The sequence below is a fragment of the Rhinatrema bivittatum genome, chromosome 6, assembly GCF_901001135.1.
Source record: "Rhinatrema bivittatum chromosome 6, aRhiBiv1.1, whole genome shotgun sequence".
NCBI classification, from domain to species: domain Eukaryota; kingdom Metazoa; phylum Chordata; class Amphibia; order Gymnophiona; family Rhinatrematidae; genus Rhinatrema; species Rhinatrema bivittatum.
Window position 1 is genome coordinate 97,703,696 of NC_042620.1, and position 22,909 is coordinate 97,726,604.

General features: G+C 43.7%; 1 protein-coding gene across 10 annotated transcripts in view; it reads right to left on the reverse strand.

Annotated features, from left to right (window-relative positions):
* Positions 1-154: 154 nt before the first annotated feature.
* Positions 155-22,909, reverse strand: part of GRB14 (growth factor receptor bound protein 14) — a 322,152-nt gene continuing 299,397 nt past the window's right edge. For 3 of the 10 annotated variants that reach the window (XM_029605622.1, XM_029605620.1, XM_029605627.1), the window contains one exon: positions 155-1,205. In XM_029605622.1, coding sequence (XP_029461482.1) covers positions 1,059-1,205 — 147 coding nt within the window. In that variant the 3' untranslated portion in view covers positions 155-1,058. Of the gene's footprint in view, positions 1,206-9,869; positions 9,962-22,909 lie in introns of those variants that run through there. The other 7 variants (XM_029605623.1, XM_029605621.1, XR_003857359.1 and 4 more) reach the window with 6 other exon arrangements.

Genomic DNA, 22,909 nt, shown 5'->3' on the forward strand with positions numbered 1-22,909 from the left:
ATTTACAAATCAATTACAGTCTAGAATGCCGCAATTGTTCACTATCATCATACCAAAAAGTTACAACAGAAATTCTATCATCTTGTTCTTTGATGTAATCCTGAGAAATTACCTAATTAATAAAGTTTGAAAAATTCTGCTTCTGTTTGGTCAATAAAGATTTTGTTCAGTTTTATATAGCACATCACAAGTTAGGAATTTGCTTTTTTTTTTTTTACCTTGCAAACTTTATTTTTATATACATTGAGACTTTAATTGAGACAAAAGTTCTTTAACAATATTTGAAGATGGCATAACTACATTCAACCATCAAGTAGTGCAATGAAATTTAAACAAATGTAAACAGTTGCAGGCACAGTACAAACTCTATTTAAATAATTATAATTTTTGGTTATGGACTATCACAAACTATTGGAATATTGTGTTTGTACTGAGAAAACTCAATTTGGGAGGACAAAGTATATGTGATTGCTTCAAGCCTGAGCTTCCCTCACTGCTTAAATAAATTACAGGTGTTATTCATATCTATGAAATATGTATTATTTGCTACACAGAGGTTCATATTCAGAGGCATTTAGCTGGACAATTCACAAGCTATCCAGCTAAATGTTGACTTGAATATTTTCGGTAGTTTTCCAGCTAAACTTTAGTCAGATATCTCATTATCTGGCTAAATTTTAGCCAGATATATTAGGTGTGTTCTGAGGGCATTTCTGAGAGGAGTTAAGTTAGTCGGCTAACTCTGATACCCAGAGCTGGCCAAATAACTTATCCTGCTATCTCTAGTCAAGCCAAAGAGCTGTCCTAAAGTTAACCAGATAAAGTTATCTGTTTATCTTTAAGATAGCCATCTATATTCAAAAGTGCAGCTGCACTACCTTACAACCTCCAAAGTTAGTCGTATAAGTTTATGAGGCTAACTTTGTAATTTGGCCAGTGACTGAATATGGACCTCCTGTGTTTAAGTGAAATGTACATTCATCTTGTTGTAACAGCTCAAGTCCTTTTACTGAAAGATATTATGTCTATGCTCTTAGCTGGGCCATCAGAGGTTTCAGTTAGACAGTAACTACAGCACAGTAGTATTTTAGCTTGCAGGGTAACATTCCCTTATTGAGCTGGTAGAATTCCACAAGTTGAATGAGATCAGTAAACTTTGTGTGACCATCATCTAGGGTATACAGTAGCTCTCCATTGTCTTCCAGCTGTTAAAGAATAAAACGAAGAATAAGACACTGTTTAGTTTCTGGGTAAATAGAGGAAGGGGTTGCTTGTGATTAAAGTAAGCAGAGCTCTTCTAACGCATTTCCTTGCTCTCTCCTCCTATTCTCTAATAGGTAGGCCTCTTTGCCACTGTAGGATCTTAACTAACTGTAATTAAGTCAAACACCAATTTTTGTTTCCCTTCTGTGGATACCTCATAGTTCATATGCCAAAATTGTTTTGCCAGGGCATACACTACAAAAGTGAATACATATATTTCTAGAGTGCTTTAAGAACATAAGAGCATAAGAATTTGACATACTAGGTCAGACTAACGGTCCATCAAGCCCAGCATCCTGTTTTCAGCAGTACCAATTCAGGTTGCACGTACGTAGCAAGTACCCAAACAGTAAATATATCCCATGCCACTAATGCCAGTAAGAAGTAGTGGTTATTCTCTAAATTAACTTGATTAATAACAGTTTATGGATTTCTCCTCCAGGAACTTAGTCAATCCTTTTCTAAACCCAGCTATGGTAAATGCCTTAACCACATCCTGTAGCAATGAATTTTAGAGCTGGTACATTGAGTGAAAAATAATTTTCTCCAATTTGTTTTAAATGTCCTACTTGCTAACTTCATAGATTGTCCCCCAGAAAGAGTAAATAACCTTTCCACATTTACCCATTTTTGTCCTTTCAAGATTTTGTAGACCTCTATCATATCCCCCTTAGCCATCTCTTCTCCAACTGAACAGCCCTAACCTCCATCCCTTTTATCATTTTGGTCCCCTCTGTACCTTTTCCAGTGCAACTATATCTTTCTTGAGATTCGGTGACCAGAAGTGCATACAGTACTCAAGGTGCGGTCTTATCATCAAGTGATATAAATGTATGAAATTCTCCATTTTATTCACCATTCCTTTCCTTACAATTCCTTTTTTTTTAAATTGCATTTTCAAAAATTTTTAAACAGCATTACATGCCATGAAATCAGGACAGGTGGTATACCAATTATTAATAAGAAAACATATAAAAAAGGAAACAAAGAGTTATTTATCCACTATCCTTAGTAAATAGGAAATCGAGAGATTCAAGATACAGTAGAATGCAATATAACAAAATCAATAACATTTTCAGGAAATAAAGGGGAGGTGGATACACATACCATATATATACTGCTACTATCTAACTAACCTCCTTGGGAGAATGATGGGAATCCAAAAAGGAAATTAAATGAGAAGTTTCAAAGAAAACATATTGGGGCAGATTTTCAAAGCCCTACGCGTGCAGGGCCTATTTTATAAAGGCCTGGCAACGCGCTTAAAGCCCGGGATGCGTCTAAGTCTCGGGGTTTGAAAAAGGGGCGGGGAGGGGCCAGAAGCCTCCAGCACAGCAGTCATTTCCCGCTGTGTCGGAGGATCGATGCTGGCAGGCTGCCGGCACACGCAAGAGGTAAGATAAAGGTCGGGAGGGCTAGGGGGTGGGAATGTTAGGGGAAGGGGTAGGAAGGATAGAGTAAGGGGAAAGGAAGTTCCCTCACAGTCCGATCCTAAATTGGAGCAGCCTGGGAGGGAACAGGTGAAGGCCGCGGGCGTCGGCGCACGCAAGATGCACTAGTGTGCACCCCCTTGTGTGTGCCGACCCCCGAATTTATAACATGCATGCACCTGCTCGCGCATGTTATAAAATCGGGCGGCCATGTGTGCGTGCTAGGTATCGCACGCACATGGATGCCCACACGTAGCTTTTAATATTTACCCCACTGTGTATTATTAACATTCATAACGCATTTACATGGAAATCGAACTATAATTCGGGCACCTTACTGTCTAGCTCAAGGACAGAGAGCCAAGAATTTCTTCCGGCGTTGTTGAGTCGCTCTTGATATATCTGGGTAAATCCAAATTTTCTTGCCTAAATATAAGGTTTCTCAATTACATAGAAAAAGTCTGAGAACTGTATCTCGATCTGATGCAAACACAAAGTTTACCAAGAGAGTTCCACAACTTTCTACGTGATTATCCCCCAAAGACTCTACTATCTCAGCCAGATTCATAGCTGTAGCAGGAGATTGATGGGAAACATTTTCATTTTTCTCAGATGACACGAAATAGATCCTTGAGATAGGTGGTATTGCCTCTAATGGTAGATGTAATATCTCTTGCATATCATTTTTAAATTGATCTCTTACAGAGACCAATTTAACTTTCAGAAAATTTAAAATTCTCAGATTCAGATACCTTGAAGAATTTTCTAAGTTTTCCAATCTTCTAGAAGTAGAAAGTTCACCAGGAATTAGATCATTCTGTATAGATTGTATCTGAACTACTTTAGAATCAAGCTCATCAGTCTTCAGAGAGTGAGTTGTAATAATTGGCTCCAAAGAATGGACATGGCTCTGAGTCTCTTTCATTACAAGAGTAAGTGCAGATATAGAATGTGCCAACAAAAGGAGAGCATTCCAGACTAGAGATGTGAATCGTGTGATCGATCGTCTTAACGATCGATTTCGGCTGGGAGGGGGAGGGAATTGGATCGTTGCCGTTTGGGTTTTTTAAATATCGTGAAAATCGTGTAAATCGAAAACCGGCACACTAAAACATCCCTAAAACCCACCCCGACCCTTTAAAATAAATCCCCCACCCTCCCGAACTCCCCCCCCCCAAATGCCTTAAATTACCTGGGGTCCAGTGGGGGGGAGGCCGGGAAAACCGGCACACTAAAACAACCCTAAAACCCACCCCGACCCTTTAAAATAAATCCCCCACCCTCCCGAACCCCCCCAAAATGCCTTAAATTACCTGGGGTCCAGAGGAAGGGTCCCGGTGTGATCTTTTACTCTCGGACCTCCGGTGCTTGTGGAAATGGCGCCGGCGCTACCTTTGCCTTGTCATATGACAGGTCAAAGGTAGCACCGGCGCCATTTTGTTTTTTGTCCCCCGAGGTCAGGAGCGTAGGAGATCGCTCCCGGACCCCCGCTGGACCCCCAGGGACTTTTGGCCAGCTTGGGGGGGCCTCCTGACCCCCACAAGACTTGCCAAAAGTCCAGCGGGGGTCCGGAATGACCTCCTGCAGTCGAATCGTGTTGTCTACGGCCGGCGCCATTTTGCACAAACGGCGCAAAATGGCGCCGGCCGGAGACAACACGATTCGACTGCAGGAGGTCGTTCCGGACCCCCGCTGGACTTTTGGCAAGTCTTGTGGGGGTCAGGAGGCCCCCCCAAGCTGGCCAAAAGTCCCTGGGGGTCCAGCGGGGGTCCGGGAGCGATCTCCTGCCGCGAATCATTTTTCCGTACGGAAAAACCAAAGGTAGCACCGGCGCCATTTCTACAAGCACCGGAGGTCCGAGAGTAAAAGATCACACCGGGACCCTTCCTCTGGACCCCAGGTAATTTAAGGCATTTTGGGGGGGTTCGGGAGGGTGGGGGATTTATTTTAAAGGGTCGGGGTGGGTTTTAGGGTTGTTTTAGTGTGCCGGTTTTCCCGCCCTCCCCCTTCCCCTCCCCCTTCCCCCGATTTACGATGTTTTGATGATAAATCGGGGGAATTGTTATTGTATCGCGGCTCTAACGATTTTTGACGATTTAAAATATATTGCACGATATTTTAAATCGTCAAAAAACGATTCACATCCCTATTCCAGACTGTGTTGAGAGTTATCACAGCAGGTTTAACCAGTAATATCTCGGGGTGTAGGCCTATCCCAGAAGTTCGAGGAAATTCTTTACTTACAGACTGAAAGGGTTCCACAGCATATCTCCCAGATGGAGTGGATTTAAGACAGAATGACTTTGTTTTTCTTTCTCCAAACCTGATACATCTAGTAGATCTTTTAGAGGTATAGGCAGCATAAAACCTCTTGTTCTGCACCACTCAATGTCCACTGCCATATCCGCCTCAGGGGCAGCTGCTTCTAAGAACACTGTCTTTTCTAGCTGCATGCCCAGTTTGGCTGCATCAGAGTGTGCAAGGGGGGAGGGAGTAGCAGGAGCTCCAGGGTTTAAAAATATCTAGTCTCAGAACATCGGACTGCACTCAATACCGGCGTTCATAGCGGACCCCTCACCTGGAGAGACCAAATCCAAAGAAGTGCAAAAGCCTTCAATGTGCATCTGAATCAGGGTAGGTTGAGACGAGGCTAAGGCTACCTCTATTACTCTCCCTTTCCTCTTTGTGTGTGCCATCTTTTTCGGGAAATGAATAACAAAGACGAGCAGTCCGGAGCTCTCAAAACCACGTCCTCTCCTCAAGAAGCTATCTTGAATCTCCCTCCTTATAATTCCTAACATTCTGTTTGATTTTTGACTGTTACCGCACACTGAGCCAAGGATTTCATTATATTGTCCACTGAGATACTTAGATATTTTTCTTGTGTGGTAACTCCTAATATGGTACTTAACATTGTGTAACTACATCATGGGTTACTTTTGCCTATGTGCATCACCTTGCACTTGTCTATATTTAATTTCATCTGACATTTGGATGCCCAGTCTTCCAGTCTTGCAAGTTCCTCCTGCAATTTATCACAATCTACTTGTGATTTAACAACTCTGAATAATTTTGTCACCTGCAGATTTGATCATCTCACATTTTCTTTTCCAGATTATTTATGAATATATTAAAAAGCAGCGATCCCAGTTCAGATCCCTGAGGCACTCCACTCTACTGTTTACCTTCCTCCACCAAGAAAATGATGATTTAGTCCTACTGTTTCCTATCTTAACCAATTTACAATCCACAAAAGGTCATTGCCTCTTATCCCATGGCTTTTACATTTTCTTAGGAGTCTCTCATGGAGGACTTTGTCAAATGCCCTCTGAAAATCCAAACATACTAAATCTATCAGCTCATCTTTATCCACAGGTATATTAATCTCTTCAAAAGAATGTAGCAGATTTGTGAGGCAAGATTTGCCTTGTATCCCATTAAATCATATCTATCTATATGTTCTATGATTTTGTTCTTTAGAATAGTTTCCACAATTTTTCCTGGCACTGAAGTCAGGCTCCCCAGTCTATAGTTTCCCAGAGCCCTTTTCATATATCATTGGCCACCCTCCAGTTTTCAGGTACAACGGATGATTTTAATGATAGGTTACAAAATTACAAATAGATCTGAAATTACATTTTTTTGGTTCTTTCAGAACCCTGGGGTGTATACCATCCAGTTCAGGTGATTTGCTACTCTTCAGTGTGTCAATCTGTCCTACTACATCTTCCAGGTTCACCATGATTTGTTTCAGTTCATCTGAATCATCATATTTGAAAACAGTTTTCAAAATGAGTAGCTCCCCAACATCCTCATTAGAGATGTGAATCGGAACCGGAATTGGTTCGGATTCCGGTTCAGATTCACATGTGGGATTTTTCCCATCGGGCCCAATCGCGTTTTGTTTATCGGCTGCCCAGCCGTTATATGGGTCATTACTGACAGGTTTTCTAAAATGGCCCATTTTGTTCCACTGCCTGGCCTACCTTCTGCTCCAGAACTGGTGCTCCTGTTCTTTCTCCATGTATTCCGCTTGCACGGCTTACCCAAGGATATAGTCTCTGACAGAGGACCCCAGTTTATAGCCTGCTACTGGTGCGCCCTATGTTGCAAGTTCGACATCAACATCAGCCTTATCACAACTTATCATCCACAGGCCAACGGTCAAGCAGAACGTATGAACCATTCCCTGAAAGCCTTTCTACGTGCCTATATAAATGATCGGCAGGACAACTGGGCAGAGCTTCTCCCTTGGGCAGAGTTTTCCCATAACTTCCACATCACCGCTGCTACAGGAGTATCACCATTCTCCATCTTCTATGATAGGCAGCCAAGGCCTCCTTTGCCTATCTCGCTGGCAGTGCCTTCACCAGCCACGCAAACCATTGCTAACGCTCTTAAGACCTTGTAGAATCAGACCAATCTTTGGTTGCATCAAGCAGCGGCTCGAGTTAAGAAATCCACAGATACCTGTCGAAGCTCTGAGGTCTTCTGATGGACGAGGAGGAGGTCAGCCAGGAGCCAGCAGCGATGAGGATGGTGAGTCTGATCTGGATGAGGTAGAGTCCCAGAGAGCCGGGCACCAAAAGGTCTGGTTAAGTACACGTTACATCTATCTCAAGATGCCATCCCAAAGATTTGCACCTAGGTACATTGGACCTTTTCCAGTCACCCATCGTATCGGACCTGTCACAATACAGCTCTGGCAACCACTGACCATGGAATCCACAACACATTCCATGTGTCATTTCTGAAGCTGGTGATTCTTTCCTGGCCGTCTCGTAATGTACCAGAACCATCTCACCTGGTTGCGGAATCGGATACTACTTACAAGGTCCGCAAAGTCTTGGATGTCCGCCGTAGGGGCCGTCGGTGGGAGTACCTCCTCGCCTGGGAGGGTTACAGCCCAGAAAAAAATTATTGGGAACCAGCCTGTAATATCTTGGATAAAGACCTCCTCCTGCAATATCATTGTGCCCATCTGGGCAAACCCAGACCTCCAAGAGGGGGGCATAAGGGGGGGATACTGTTGCGTGTGCTGGCCACAGCAAGCCCATGGCCAGGCCCTCTTACCCTTTGTTGCCTGCTCCACTGTCTGGCTCTACCTCTCACGGCCATGGGCCACTGCCTACTACCTCTGGCCACCCCCAGTGCTCCTGTCTCCATGATGGACGTCCGTGCTCCACGGGAAGATGACGCCATCCCACGCCGTGCCCTCCCTAGGCACGTACATGCATGCACGCATCTCTGTTTCCTTTAAAGGGGGGAGAAACTAACCCGCGGCCCCAGATGATGACGTCACTAGGTCCCGGTATATAAGGCCGGGCCCAGCAACTGTTAGTTGCCTTTGCAACAGGTCTCCACGCTGGTCGTGTACTTCATTGCTTCCTCTGGTGACTCCTTCTTGTTCCTTGTTCCTATCTTGTTCGTGTTCCTGATCCTAGTTCCGGTGTTCTCCCTTGTTCCTGTGTTCCCGTGTTACTCTACTTGTTCTACAGACTGACTCCTGGACATGACCTCTGCTTTGCCTGACCACACTACTGATCTTCTCCTGGACTTGACCTCTGCTTTGCCCGACCAAGCTACTGATCTTCTCCTGGACCCGACCTCTGCTTTGCCTGACCACGCTACTGATCATCTCCTGGACCCAAACTCTGCTTTGCCTGACCATGCTACTGATCTTCTCCTGGACCCGACCTCTGCTTTGTCTGACCACGCTACTGATCACCTCATGGACCTGACCATTGCCTTGCCTTACCGTTCTACCTTGCCTGCTGCCTTCCCTGACTCCAGCTTGTTCAACGACACCTCTACTGTACTCTTTCTGGCTACTCAGGCTTTGGCCTGTTCTTACTCAGGCACCCCCTGTCTGTCTCTCGTTCCAATTGGCACCCGGGTCTCTGGGACTCTACCTCATCCAGATCAGACTCACCATCCTCATCGCTGCTGGTTCCTGGCTGACCTCCTCCTCGTCCATCAGAATACCTTGGATGGAGGCCCACCTAACTCCAGATGGTCCTGGTTCCCAAGGGCTCAACCTGTGGGGAACGAGGACTGGTATTGGCGAAGCTCCAGCTGGCCTCTATCAGTCAGCCAGCTCTGCCTACTGATGGTGGGGACACATAGGGCTTGCCCTGTGGGTAGTGTCAACCCCACTTTGGCTCAAGAGTCCACCTCCTGTGCAACAGTTTCAAGGCCAGTTGTTCCAATACTGAAAGATTTCTTTATTCATCACATGCTTTATTACTATGAGTAAGAAACACTTAGGGGCGGATTTTCAGAGCCCTGCTCGCCTAAATCCGGGCGGATTTAGGCGAGCAGGGCCCTGCGCGCCGGTGCGCCTATGTTCAATAGGCCTACCGGCGCGCGCAGACCCCGGGACTCGCGTAAGTCCTGGGGTTTTCCGAGGGGGGCGTGTCGGGGGCGGGCCCGAGCTGCGCGGCGTTTTGGGGGCGTGTCGGCAGCGTTTTGGGGGCGGGCCCGGGGGCGTGGCCGTGCCCTCCGGACCCGCCCCCAAGTCGCGTCCCGGCTCGCTAGCGGCCCGCTGGCGCGCGGGGATTTACGCCTCCCTCCGGGAGGCGTAAATCCCCCGACAAAGGTAAGGAGGGGGTTTAGACAGGGCCGGGCGGGTGGGTTAGGTAGAGGAAGGGAGGGGAAGGTGAGGGGAGGGCGTTAGAGGAGCGGCCTCGGAGGGAACGGGGATAGGCTGCGCGGCTCGGCGTGCACCGGCTATACAGAATCGATAGCCTTGCGTGCGCCGATCCAGGATTTTAGCGGCTACGCGCGTATCTACTAACATCCCGCGTACTTTTGCTTGCGCCTGATGTGCCAGCAAAAGTACGCCTATTCGCGCGGTCTGAAAATCTACCCCTTAATGAGAGCTCAAACTGTGAAGCTTGATGTTTCCGAAAACACTGTGCCGTAATAATCTCCGATCTCTCAATATTACCAAAAACATAGCTGAATCAGAACTGGTAACCTTGTTGGAAACATGATTGCCACATGAAGCAGAAGCTACAAATCTTGTTGGCAAAGTAGTGATTGAGAGGACGTATAGACTTAGAGCAAAGTAAGTAAATTAACAGTAGATCTAGAGTAATTATTGCAAAATTTCTTAGCTACTCTTATTAAATGCAACTTCTACAACCTTATAAAAAATGCAGAGAGTTAACTCACCAAGGAAATCAGGTGCACATCTTCCAGGATTTCTCGGCTGTGGTGCTTGCTAAATGGAAAGAGTTCACCCTGATTTGCTCAGAGCTGATGTGCTGGAATATCAAATTTGCATTACAAAATCCAGCCAAGTTGAGGATTTGGCACAGTGATAACACAAAGACTTTGGAGTCAGCTTCTGAGGCTAAATTGTTTTTAGAATCTCTATCAGAGAACATCCCTGGCAAAGAGTAACTGGGGTTTCAGTTGTGAATGATGGGAGCAGCATACTAATTCATTAGCAGTAGTCTAGATTTTCCCCTTCCGTCAGTTTGATGATGTCCTAGCTGTCCAGAGAGTTGACATGAAAACATTATATAATTGCTAATTTAATGTTTGATACTGCTTCACAGTTTCTGATTATGACTGCTTTGTGCTAAAAAAAAATTCTTTTTCTTTTACCTAAGCTCCAAAGGCATCAATACCAATGACTAATCATGAATTCTAGGAGTTTTCTACTGTTGCATTTGGCAATCTACAGGCTTCTTCCATTAACCACTGCACTTACCCCTTGGGCTAGGTCTCGCTTGGCATTCCCTTATGCCAGACTGTCTCCCTCTCCAGAGCAGCAGGACACCATGCCTCGAAGTGGCAAGATGACGACAACAATTCCCATTGCAGGATGCTGCCAACACTGCTGGGCTCCACTTCTCCTAGGATGTACATGTGCCCAACATAGTCTTAAAGGAAAAGGATTGAAGGTGTCTCCTGATGGCATCACTCTGGTCTATAAAAGGCCCCTGTAGATGCTCCATCAGTGCCTTGGAAACAGGTTTCCCTACTGTTTAGTAGTGCAAGTTGCTTCAACGTTCATCTTCTTCAGTTCCAGCTCCTTGTCTTCATCTTCAGTTTCAGTTCTTTGTCTTAGTCTTTAGTTCCAGCAGTCGTTGCCTTCATCTTCAGTGGTCCTGTCTTTGTTTCCAATTTCTATGGTCAGTTCTTCAATTCTTCAATCCCTCAGTTTTCTACATCTCCTCATCTTCTCACCTGTTCTCCTTGCTTTCATGCTCTCCTATCCATCCCACCTTTCCCTTCATATGGATACCTAGTATTGACCACTGTCTGCCTTCTGTACATTACTGAATGCCAGCCACCACTGGCCCATGCCTGCTTCTGGATTCACCTGTACTACATCTACTCTGGCCCAGCGACCACAACAGACCTTACAACCATAAGCAGAGGCCTCCATCTTAGACCTGCCAGCCCCAGCCCCCAAAGGCTCAACCAAAGGGGAACACAGGCTGGTAAAGGCAAAACTCTAGTTAGGTCTCTGCTTATCTGACTCTGCCTGTTGACAGTGGGGACCTGCCTCAGTTCAAGGGTCCAAGAGTTCAACACCTACCTTATTGACCTAAAAGTTTGTTATTAAACACTTACAAACTATGGTTGACAGATATCTGAAAGGTTTTAACAATGTATTAACCTCAAACCTTTCCACTGGAAAGCAAACAGTAGAACCAGGGGTCATGATATGAAACTCCAGAGGGGACAACTCAGAACCAACATCAGGAAAAATGTCTTCATGGAGAGGATGGTAAATGCCTGGAAATCCCTGCCAGAGGAGGTGGTGAACTTGAAAACAGTAAACAAATTAAAAAGTGCATTGGATAAACACTGTGGATCCCTAAAGGCTGGAGGTGGAATTAATAAAAGAGTGGATGGGGGTTACCTGCAAGGAGCGGCAGCTGCTACCCCTAACAAAAGGCATGGAAATAACTAATTAACTTACATGATTATGACACACTGCAACATTGTTCTCTACTTTGATGGTGGAGAGGGGAGGGGAGAAGGGGAATTGGATTCAGACAACAGCCAATGCTGGGTCCTGAGTTTTACGATCTGGGGTACTGATACATAATCATTTTGGGAAAAGCATAGGACTACTTCTATGGCCAAATCCAAAAGCAAAGCATATTCAAACAGCATTCTCTGAATTATCAAGAAGGCTGGCTCAGTTATGGGTTTGACAATTGCTTGTTTTTATTGTAAATATTAGTACCCTTAACTTAAGGCTTGAGGGTAACTTGCACGGAGTGGCAGTTACAACCATAGGTAATTTGTTGGGGAAAGATTGGATGGACCAGATGGTATTTTTCTGCCATCATTATTATGTTACCCCATTATATCTGGAGGAGATTTAAACTGCATAGTAGATCCATAATTAGATAGGATACCTAGTAGTAAAGAGAAGGGACTAGTGTACTAATTAGGGATGTGATTCATTTTTATAATGAATTGAAATATTGTATGATATTTCAAAATTTGTTATATATCAGTTAAAAGCGAAACGAACATTTTTTCCCCAAAATTTTCATAAAAATCGTTTTTCAGGTTAGTGCGCGCTAACTCCCATTAGCGCGCACTAACAAAAAACTGTTTATTTTTGTTATTTTTTGTTAGTGCGCGCTAACTCCCGTTAATGTGCACTAAGCCGAAACACGATTTTTCACTAAACAAAAACACCAATCTGCGGGAAAACGAGATTTTCCCGCGGCCAGACAAACCCGAAAGCACAAATGATTGGGCACCCGATTCACATTCCTAGACTCATCTCCACCTGATAGACACTTGGAGAGCACTGAACTTTTTCAAAAAAGACTTTACACATCAGGCCAGAGCCCATGCCACTTGAACCCGCATAGATTATATTTTAATCTCCAAAGGGCTCTTTCACCAAATTAAGTTGAGAGACTAAGTGATTTCAGATCACTGTCCTGTTATTGGATTTTTGGAGTTGAGAATGATAAAGAGAAAACACATAAGGAGAATGACTGTGGTATTTAGTACAGGACAATGATTTTCAGGCATTCTGGTGGATAGATGGAAGTTGTATGACTTAACCAATGATCATCACAGAAATGATTCTATTCTCTTTAGGGAGACAACAAAGGTGGTTATGAGAGCAGAAATAATAGGATATGTTGCAAGCGAGAAAAAAGCTTTGCATAGTGGGATTCTGCATCTTGAAAAAGAATTACAGTGTTAAAAGACAAATAGTAAATACTACCTCAGACCTATTAAAAGATAAATTTAATCAGATTCAACAAATTTTGAGTGATCTTTTGCTATGCAGAGCACATAAAACTTTATTATTGCTAAAACATAAATTCTATCTCTTTGGAAATAAATCTGGCAAGCTCTTGGCACATCTAGTTCACAGTCAGAGTACCTCCAAATTTATTACTTCCATTAGAAATATACTCAAAAATAAATAAAAATTAAAAAAAATTAAATTATATACTGCTTAAGGAGGACATTCATTGAATATTTAAAGATTTTTATGAGAAATTGTATACAGCAAGTATTGGGGAAGAGGATATGTGTGATCAGAAATGTAGGAAAAACTAAACTTACCATTGTCTATTTTTAAATTGGACAGGTCATAAAAGATATACCTAACCTTCAATTAACAGGGCTGGACAGTTGGACTCTCTGTTTTATAAAACCCTAAATGATACCAATGGAGCAGGGAGGCCTCGGTTGCCCAAATCTAAGATTGTATAATTTAGCATGCATGCTACTGTTTTTAAGTGACTGGCCATTAGGAACCTCATATTGAGGTAGATCTTTAAAAAGTACACGCGCGCGAACAAAAGTACGCCAGATTTTATAAGATATGCGCGTAGCCACGCATATCTTATAAAATCCGGGGTCGGCGCGCGCAAGGCTGTGCAAAATCGGCAGCCTGCGCGCACCAAGCCGCGCAGCCTGCCTCCATTCCCTCCGAGGCCGCTCCGAAATCGGAGCGGCCTCGGAGGGAACTTTCCTTCCATGTCCCCCCACCTTCCCCTTCCTTCCCCTACATAGCCCACCCCCCGGCCCTTCCTAAATCCCCCCCCCCTACCTTTGTTGGGCAAGTTACGCCTGCTTGAAGCAGGCGTAACTTGCGTGCGCCACCTCGCATCCCCCGGCACAGGCCGCAGTGCCAGGGGACTCGGGACCGCCCTCCCGGCCCGCCCCCGGATCTGCCCCAGACTGCCCCCTGCCCCCGGACATGCCCCAGACACGCCCCCTCCCGCCCCTTTTACGAAGTCCCGGGACTTACTCGCGTATTTACGTGTGCAGGGCTTTTAAAATCTAGCCCATTATGTTTCCCATTCACGCCTACTACGTTGGTACAGATTACCCTCATTGAATAGTCTACCACAATTAGAGAACACCCTGATTCTACCTGAATGGAATTCTCATATTATTAGTGGAGTTTTGTAGAAGAACCTGGTTGCACTTATGTTCCATGTTAATCTCCCACATCAGCTGACATCTCTTTTGTGCATTTATAATAATGGATAGTTTGTTCCAGGAATGGGTGGGTCTGTATTGCACCAATGGCAGGAGAATGGCCTTACATATATTTTTCAGTTGTTTTCCCAATGTACAGGTCTGTTACTTAGCTTTCAGGAATTGAAAGAACAGTTTTCTCTGTCACATAGAGAATTCTATGCATACTTACAACTGAGACATTTTGTTAAGGCCTTTGAAGTCTCTTTCCAAGATTCTCCTTCCTCTAGGATGTTGCAGGATATTACAATGGGGGACCGAAAACCTAAGCCTTTAGTGGCCAATTTCACCAAATCTCTGCAGGCCATTCAGTTTACAAAGGGATTGCAAACTATTTTTGAAAGATGGCGGAAATGGCCGGAGTTCAGACTCTCTTTCCAAGAATTCAAAGATTGCTTTAGCAACATTCCAACTTTCACTGAGAATGCTCTTTTAAAGGGAAATGCAATTTAAATTTTTATGTCAATTTTATTGGTCTCCTGATCAGGCTTTCTTAGCTAAGCAATCAATATCTACCCTAAATGTGAAGCTGCTTTGGGCGATTATTATCACAGCTTTTGGTCTTACCCTTTAATTCAATCCTTTTGGGTCCAAGTAGGACAGAACTGCACAGAAATTTTGGGGACCAACATACCAGAGCACCCTAATCCATGGTTATTTGGCACTATTCAGCATTCTAATATAGATGGTAAAAAAGATTCCTATTTATCTTTAAGAAAGGCTGGTCTGGATGGGAAAAAGGTTATTCTGTCTACTTGGGTGTGTCCATTGGTGAAGCATTGGTTTCAACGAATGGTGAAATTATTCACTTTTGTGTATCTTGCTGCCAAAGCGAGTTCTCACAAAGTTTCAACATTTTGATGGCTGTGTAAATTTATTGAATTTCTTTCTATAACTCAAACTTTCAGCAGTATCTACTAGTCTCAATTCACATAGTTCTGCATCACCTCTGTTCTGTCATTTCACAATGTCTCTGCTTTCTCTCCAAAACTCTCTGGTTCCTACTACTGAGCCCTAAGAGACTATCTCTAGTACCTTTCAGAGGGGTGGGGTGGGATTAGGGGCTGATTTCTTCCAGTATTTTAAGGAGCATTGTAAGAGCTATACCTCTATGGCTAACATTGTATATATGTTCCTTGCACTTTTTCTTCTTCCCCTATTGACATTTGTTCTAAAGATTGTACTGGCTCTCATATAATGGCTCTTGGGAAATTTTACTTTGTTCCATGTTCTGTTTGTATTATGTGTTTTTCTTTTTTTTTTTTTCTGATTCCATAAATGTATCCTATCTCTTCTTATTAAAATTTAATAAACATATTGAAAAAAAAACCCTGAATGATAACATTCAAGATGATCTCCAACGGTTGTTTGATATTATGCTTCAAGCTAAATTGATGCCTCCCACTAAGTGTGAGGTAATAACAATTATACCTAAAGGAAGTAGGGATCCAGAGAATCTAGCGTCATATCAACTTATATCTCTTTTGAACCTAGACATCATAATTAATGCAAAAGTACTGGCATATAGGCTGAAATATATTATGTCTGCATTGTTTACCTTTAACCAAGTATGTATGGGAGATGGTCCAATGTAAATCATGGAAGCTACTCTTAGCTCTGGAGTCCTGCCAAGGGAGAGGGGGTTGAAAATCCTATTTTGGTGGGATGTAACCCAACCATTTTAGAACTCCTTGGGATCAGTTTTAGAAAGCCTTGTAACAGTTTTACTCTCTGGTGAAGCCTCCCACCCAGTCTCACCCTGTACCTTCAGTTCGAAGGGATACATCACTGAGCACTCTGCCAGAGGGTCCTTTCTCACATTAATTACAGTGAGAGAAATTTTAAGCAGGATTCCCTTTTGGGGTGAAAGAACTTTCAACCAGAGGACTGAAGACCTGTGTGACCCACTCTAAGTCCTAGGTGAGGCAATCACCAGTGACAGATCCTGCTGAGAGAAACAATGATGGCTGAGGATGTATCCAATTTTATCTTTTGGAAAGGAACAGTGTGGGGAGGTTTTTTCTGATCCCCCCCCCCCTTCACACACACACACACACACACACACTCACACACACACAGGGATGCAGTGCTAACATAGCCTGATTCCCTTCTGACTTTTCCCCAAGATAAGTTCCAAGTAACAACAATTAAGGATGAAAGAGCAAGATCAGGAGAACCCAAATGGCTCTCCATCCATGGGACCAGGATGGGCTAGGTGTCTAGGAAGGATATGGAGTCAGGTAGGATTGTTTTATTGTGAAGTTGGGGACCCTTCCAATAGGAATTCAAGTTAGCCACTGGTTGAACTTTGTGCAATAAAAATCACCATGGGAGCTCTTCCCAGATGCCTGAACAAAGAACACCTCCCTACAGAGAATTTCACATGTACCAGCAGTCAGATTTAACTTCAACATTGTGGATAAATGGCCTTTTAATAATGATTATCAATCAGTAAACTTTAACACCCAGAGCTTGGTGCTGTCTAATTTGTCCCAGGATCTCACCCCATGAGATGCAACTACATTATACACACATTGGAAGCAAGACACCGAGGGCTGGGCCATAAGCAAGAACTTCACCCCATAAAAAGAATCCAACATGGGTTAGAGAGTCAAACATGGATGCAAACTGCTAGCTGGAGCAGCCCCAAAGAAAAATGCATTTGTTTGTGTGCCCTTGGGACTAAACCCCCCCAAGTAAGGTTACAAAGGCTAAACAGTCAATTTTCTCAATGGAAAAAGTGGAGAACCCCAGGGATCTGTTCTGGAACCACTGCTTTTTAACAATTTCATAAATTAGTGAGGTAATTAAATTTGCATAGGACATAAATAGGTCAATATTCAATCACATAGCGACTAGTTAAGCTAGTCAGATATAGTTATCTGGTTACTTAATGGGTATATTCAACGGTATGGCTGCACAGTGAATATACCCAACTATCTTAAAGTTAGCCCTCTGGTGCAACCAAAGTTAGCCATATTGGTTAAGTGGCTACCTCTGAATATCAGAGTTAGCAGCATAACTTATGCAGCTATGACTTTAAATATAGCCAGCTAGCCATTTAAACAGATAATTGAAAAGTTATCCATCTAAATGGATTTGAATATTGACCTCAAAATTATTCACAGTTTTTAATTCACAAAAGGATTGTGAGAAATTGCAAGGGGACCTTGAAAGACTGGGAGATTGGGCATGCAAATGGCAGGAAAAAGATCTATACTCAAAAATAAAGACCCAAAAAATATTGCAAGTATAAGAAACACAAATATGTATATGACTTGCTAAATGGAATATCTCTATTAAAGAATTAGGGGGTTATTTTCCAAGGTGTTATCACAGGAGATAAATTCACAAACTGCACTACCAGCCATTAACATGATTTGCAAATGTGGAGAGAGAGAGAGAGAGAGAGAGAGAGAGAGAGAGAGAGAGAGAGAGAGAGAGAGAGAGAGACTTGCTATAGTGCCTATGCCCTAGACAGGTATTTGTATCCCTATGGGAGGGCCACCTAGTAACTCGAGGTGGGGATTAGGTATGAGCGTAGGGGGTTGGGGGCCACTTGCACATTCAACATGAGACGTATGGAAAGTACAGTGGTCTCTAGTGAAGATTTGATGGCCATCGGAGTGAGGAAACTCACTCCAAGAAGAGATTTGGGCAACGTTCTCTCCACCTAGCTTGATGGACACTCTACCTGGGCAACAACAAGCTAGGTGGAGAGAACGTTGCCCAAATCTCTTCTTGGAGTGAGTTTCCTCACTCCGATGGCCATCAAATCTTCACTAGAGACCACTGTACTTTCCATACGTCTCATGTTGAATGTGCAAGTGGCCCCCAACCCCCTACGCTCATACCTAATCCCCACCTCGAGTTACTAGGTGGCCCTCCCATAGGGATACAAATACCTGTCTAGGGCATAGACACTATAGCAAGTCTCTCTCTCTCCCTCTCCCCATGTTGCTTGCAGCACCTAGGAGTGGAAATAGGCTGTTTGGACACTTTTGTGTACTGCGAAGATTCATTGGTTGTTTTATCACGATTTGCGAATCCATTTCCGCGAATGGCGAAAACATTGCGTCATGCGATGTTTCCCCACTGCACGAAAAATGCCTTATTTGCATGGGACACGCCCCCTCATGCGTTACCACTGCGATATTGGAAAATGAGGCCCTTAGTCAACCTGCATATGATACCATAAGGAAATGGTTATCGAGCTGATAAGCTCTTATGGTTAACGAGCTTTGTAAATCATTAGGTGACTGCATATTGTGCGATTTAGTCCAGGAAAAATACACCTTGGATGAGGTACTTGTAGCACTTATCTTTAAATCCACTTTCAGTAATGGTTTTCGCCATCCGACATCACAAGGTTTCGGGGTGTGCAACCCTTTCTTCAAGGACACAGCGTTAAATGTAGTGGTCAGTGGATGTAAAGTTTGCAGGAGTCATGGTGTCCAGGATGGAACCATCTGCTGGCAGACATGGGAAGGCGATAGAGTTGTGAATCAGAACTGGAATCAGTTCGGATTCCGGTTTTGATTCACATGTGGTTTTTTTTTCCTTGGGCCCAATCGCGGTTTTGTTTATCGGCTGCGCCCGGGCCAATAAACAAAAAACCCACCCTGACCCTTTAAAACTAATACCTTAGCTTCCCCCACCCTCCCGACCCCCCCCCCCCAAAAAAAAAAAACCTTTTTACAGGTACCTGGTAGTCCAGTGGGGGTCCCTGGAGTGATCTCCTGCTCCCGGGCCATCAGCTGCCACTAATCAAAATGGCACCGATGGCCCTTTGCCCTTACCATGTGACAGGGTATCCGTGCCATTGGCCGGACCCTGTCACATGGTAGGAACACTGGATGGCCGGTGCCATCTTGTGCTCCTACCATGTGAAAAGGGCTGACCAATGGCACCGGTAGCCCCTGTGACATAGTAAGGGCAAAGGCTATCGGAGCCATTTTGATTACTGGCAGCCGATGGCCCGAGTGCAGGAGATTGCTCCCAGACCCTGCTGGACCACCAGGGGCTTTTGGCAAGTCTTGGGGGACCCTCCTGACCCCACAAGACTTGCCAAAAGTCTAGCGGGGGTCCGGGAGCGACCTCCTGCACTCAGACCGTCGGCTGCCAGTATTCAAAATGGCGCCGATAGCCTTTGCCCTTACTATGTCACAGGGGCTACCGGTGCCATTGGTCAGCCCCTTTCACATGGTAGGAGCACAAGATGGCACCGGCCATCCAGTGCTCCTACCATGTGACAGGGTCCGGCCATTGGCACGGATACCCTGTCACATGGTAAGGGCAAAGGGCCATCGGCACCATTTTGATTAGTGGCAGCCGACGGCCCGGGAGCGTAAGATCGCTCCAGGGACCCCACTGGACTACCAGGTACCTGTAAAAAGTTTTTTTTTTTTTGGGGGGGGGGTCGGGAGGCTGGGGGAAGCTAAGGGATAAGTTTTAAAGGGTACCTTTAAAACTTTTCTTAGGAAAAGAATTAGGTGTGCATTCCAGGGTCTCATGATAAAATGATTCATTTTAAAAAATCTTTGAAGAGCATAAGGCATACAAAAAAACAATCTTACAGCCTCTGACAAGGCTGCTTAGCTTTAGCTGCAGAGTCATCACTATGGGTAGAGTGTTCAAGAGACATCCAGAGTTAGCTACAGCAAGTACATCAAGATGGCACCACTTTATTAGAATGACAAGAGCAATAAAAGATGATTTGGATGTATGGAAAATATTTCTCCAGTCATGTAATAGCCTGCCTCTGTGGCCTGACCTCCCACTATATAATAGTGAAATCAAATTCTTCACTGATTTATGGCATAAGTGATTCAATGTCCCACCTTAAGTAGCTCTCTATCAGATCCCTGGCATCATTCACCAATGCCAAAGGAACATCGGACCCCAAGATAGTATGGCATTTTAACCCACAGTGGCATGGCAACTTATGATGAACTCTCTGGCACTGAATACCAGTTAAAGCTACATTAAGAACATAAGAACATAAGAAAATGCCATACTGGGTCAGACCAAGGGTCCATCAAGCACAGCATCCTGTTTCCAACAGTGGCCAATCCAGGCCATAAGAACCTGGCAAGTACCCAAAAACTAAGTCTATTCCATTTAACCATTGCTAATGGCAGTGGCTATTCTCTAAGTGAACTTAATAGCAGGTAATGGACTTCTCCTCCAAGAACTTATCCAATCCTTTTTTAAACACAGCTATACTAACTGCACTAACCACATTCTCTGGCAACAAATTCCAGAGTTTAATTGTGCGTTGAGTGAAAAAGAACTTTCTCCGATTAGTTTTAAATGTGCCCCATGCTAACTTCATGGAGTGCCCCCTAGTCTTTCTACTATCCGAAAGAGTAAATAACCGATTCACATCTACCCGTTCTAGACCTCTCATGATTTTAAACACCTCTATCATATCCCCCCTCAGTCGTCTCTTCTCCAAGCTGAAAAGTCCTATCCTCTTTAGTCTTTCCTCATAGGGGAGTTGTTCCATTCCCCTTATCATTTTGGTAGCCCTTCTCTGTACCTTCTCCATCGCAATTATATCTTTTTTGAGATGCGGCGACCAGAATTGTACACAGTATTCAAGGTGCGGCCTCACCATGGAGCGATACAGAGGCATTATGACATTTTCCGTTTTATTCATCATTCCTTTTCTAATAATTCCCAACATTCTGTTTGCTTTTTTGACTGCCGCAGCACACTGCACCGACGATTTCAATGTGTTATCCACTATGACACCTAGATCTCTTTCCTGCGTTGTAGCACCTAATATGGAACCCAACATTGTGTAATTATAGCATGGGTTATTTTTCCCTATATGCATCACCTTGCACTTATCCACATTAAATTTCATCTGCCATTTGAATGCCCAATTTTCCAGTCTCAAAAGGTCTTCCTGCAATTTATCACAATCTGCTTGTGATTTAACTGAACAATTTTGTGTCATCTGCAAATTTGATTATCTCACTCGTTGTATTTCTTTCCAGATCATTTATAAATATATTGAACAGTAAGGGTCCCAATACAGATCCCTGAGGCACTCCACTGTCCACTCCCTTCCACTGAGAAAATTGCCCATTTAATCCTACTCTCTGTTTCCTGTCTTTTAGCCAGTTTGCAATCCACGAAAGGACATCACCACCTATCCCATGACTTTTTACTTTTCCTAGAAGCCTCTCATGAGGAACTTTGTCAAACACCTTCTAAAAATCCAAGTATACTATATCTACCGGTTCACCTTTATCCACATGTTTATTAACTCCTTCAAAAAAGTGAAGCAGATTTGTGAGGCAAGACTTGCCCTGGGTAAAGCCATGCTGACTTTGTTCCATTAAACCATGTCTTTCTATATGTTCTGTGATTTTGATGTTTAGAACACTTTCCACTATTTTTCTTGGCACTGAAGTCAGGCTAACCGGTCTGTAGTTTCCCGGATCGCCCCTGGAGCCCTTTTTAAATATTGATGTTACATTTGCTATCCTCCAGTCTTCAGGTATAATGGATGATTTTAATGATAGGTTACAAATTTTTACTAATAGGTCTGAAATTTCATGTTTTAGTTCCTTCAGAACTCTGGGGTGTATACCATCCGGTCCAGGTGATTTACTACTCTTCAGTTTGTCAATCAGGCCTACCACATCTTCTAGGTTCACCGTGATTTGATTCAGTCCATCTGAATCATTACCCATGAAACCTTTTCCATTACGGGTACCTCCCCAACATCCTCTTCAGTAAACACCGAAGCAAAGAAATCATTTAATCTTTCCGCGATGGCCTTATCTTCTCTAAGTGCCCCTTTAACCCCTCGATCATCTAACGGTCCAACTGACTCCCTCACAGGCTTTCTGCTTCGGATAAATTTAAAATAGTTTTACTGTGAGTTTTTGCCTCTACAACCAACTTCTTTTCAAATTCTCTCTTAGCCTGTCTTATCAATGTCTTACATTTAACTTGCCAATGTTTATGCTTTATCATATTTTCTTCTGTTGGATCCTTCTTCCAATTTTTGAATGAAGATCTTTTGGCTAAAATAGCTTCTTTCACCTCCCCTTTTAACCATGCCGGTAATCGTTTTGCCTTCTTTCCACCTTTCTTAATGTGTGGAATACATCTGGACTGTGCTTCTAGAATGGTATTTTTTAACAATGACCACGCCACTTGGACATTTTTTACTTTTGTAGCTGCTCCTTTCAGTTTTTTTCTAACAATTCTTCTCATTTTATCAAAGTTTCCCTTTTGAAAGTTTAGCACGAGAGCCTTGGATTTGCATACTGTTCCTTTTCCAGTCATTAAATCAAATTTGATCATATTATGATCACTATTGCCAAGCGGCCCCACCACCGTTGCCTCTCTCACCAAGTCCTGTGCTCCACTGAGAATTAGATCTAAAATTGCTCCCTCTCTCGTCGGTTCCTGAACCATTTGCTCCATAAAGCTATCATTTATTCCATCCAGGAACGTTATCTCTCTAGCGTGACCCGATGATACATTTACCCAGTCTATATTGGGGTAATTGAAGTCTCCCATTATTACTACACTACCAATTTGGTTAGCTTCCCTAATTTCTCTTAGCATTTCACTGTCCATCTCACCATCTTGACCAGGTGGACGATAGTATACCCCTATCACTGTAGTCTTCCCTGACACACAAGGGATTTCTACCCATAAAGATTCAATTTTGTATTTAGTCTCATGCAGGATGTTTATCC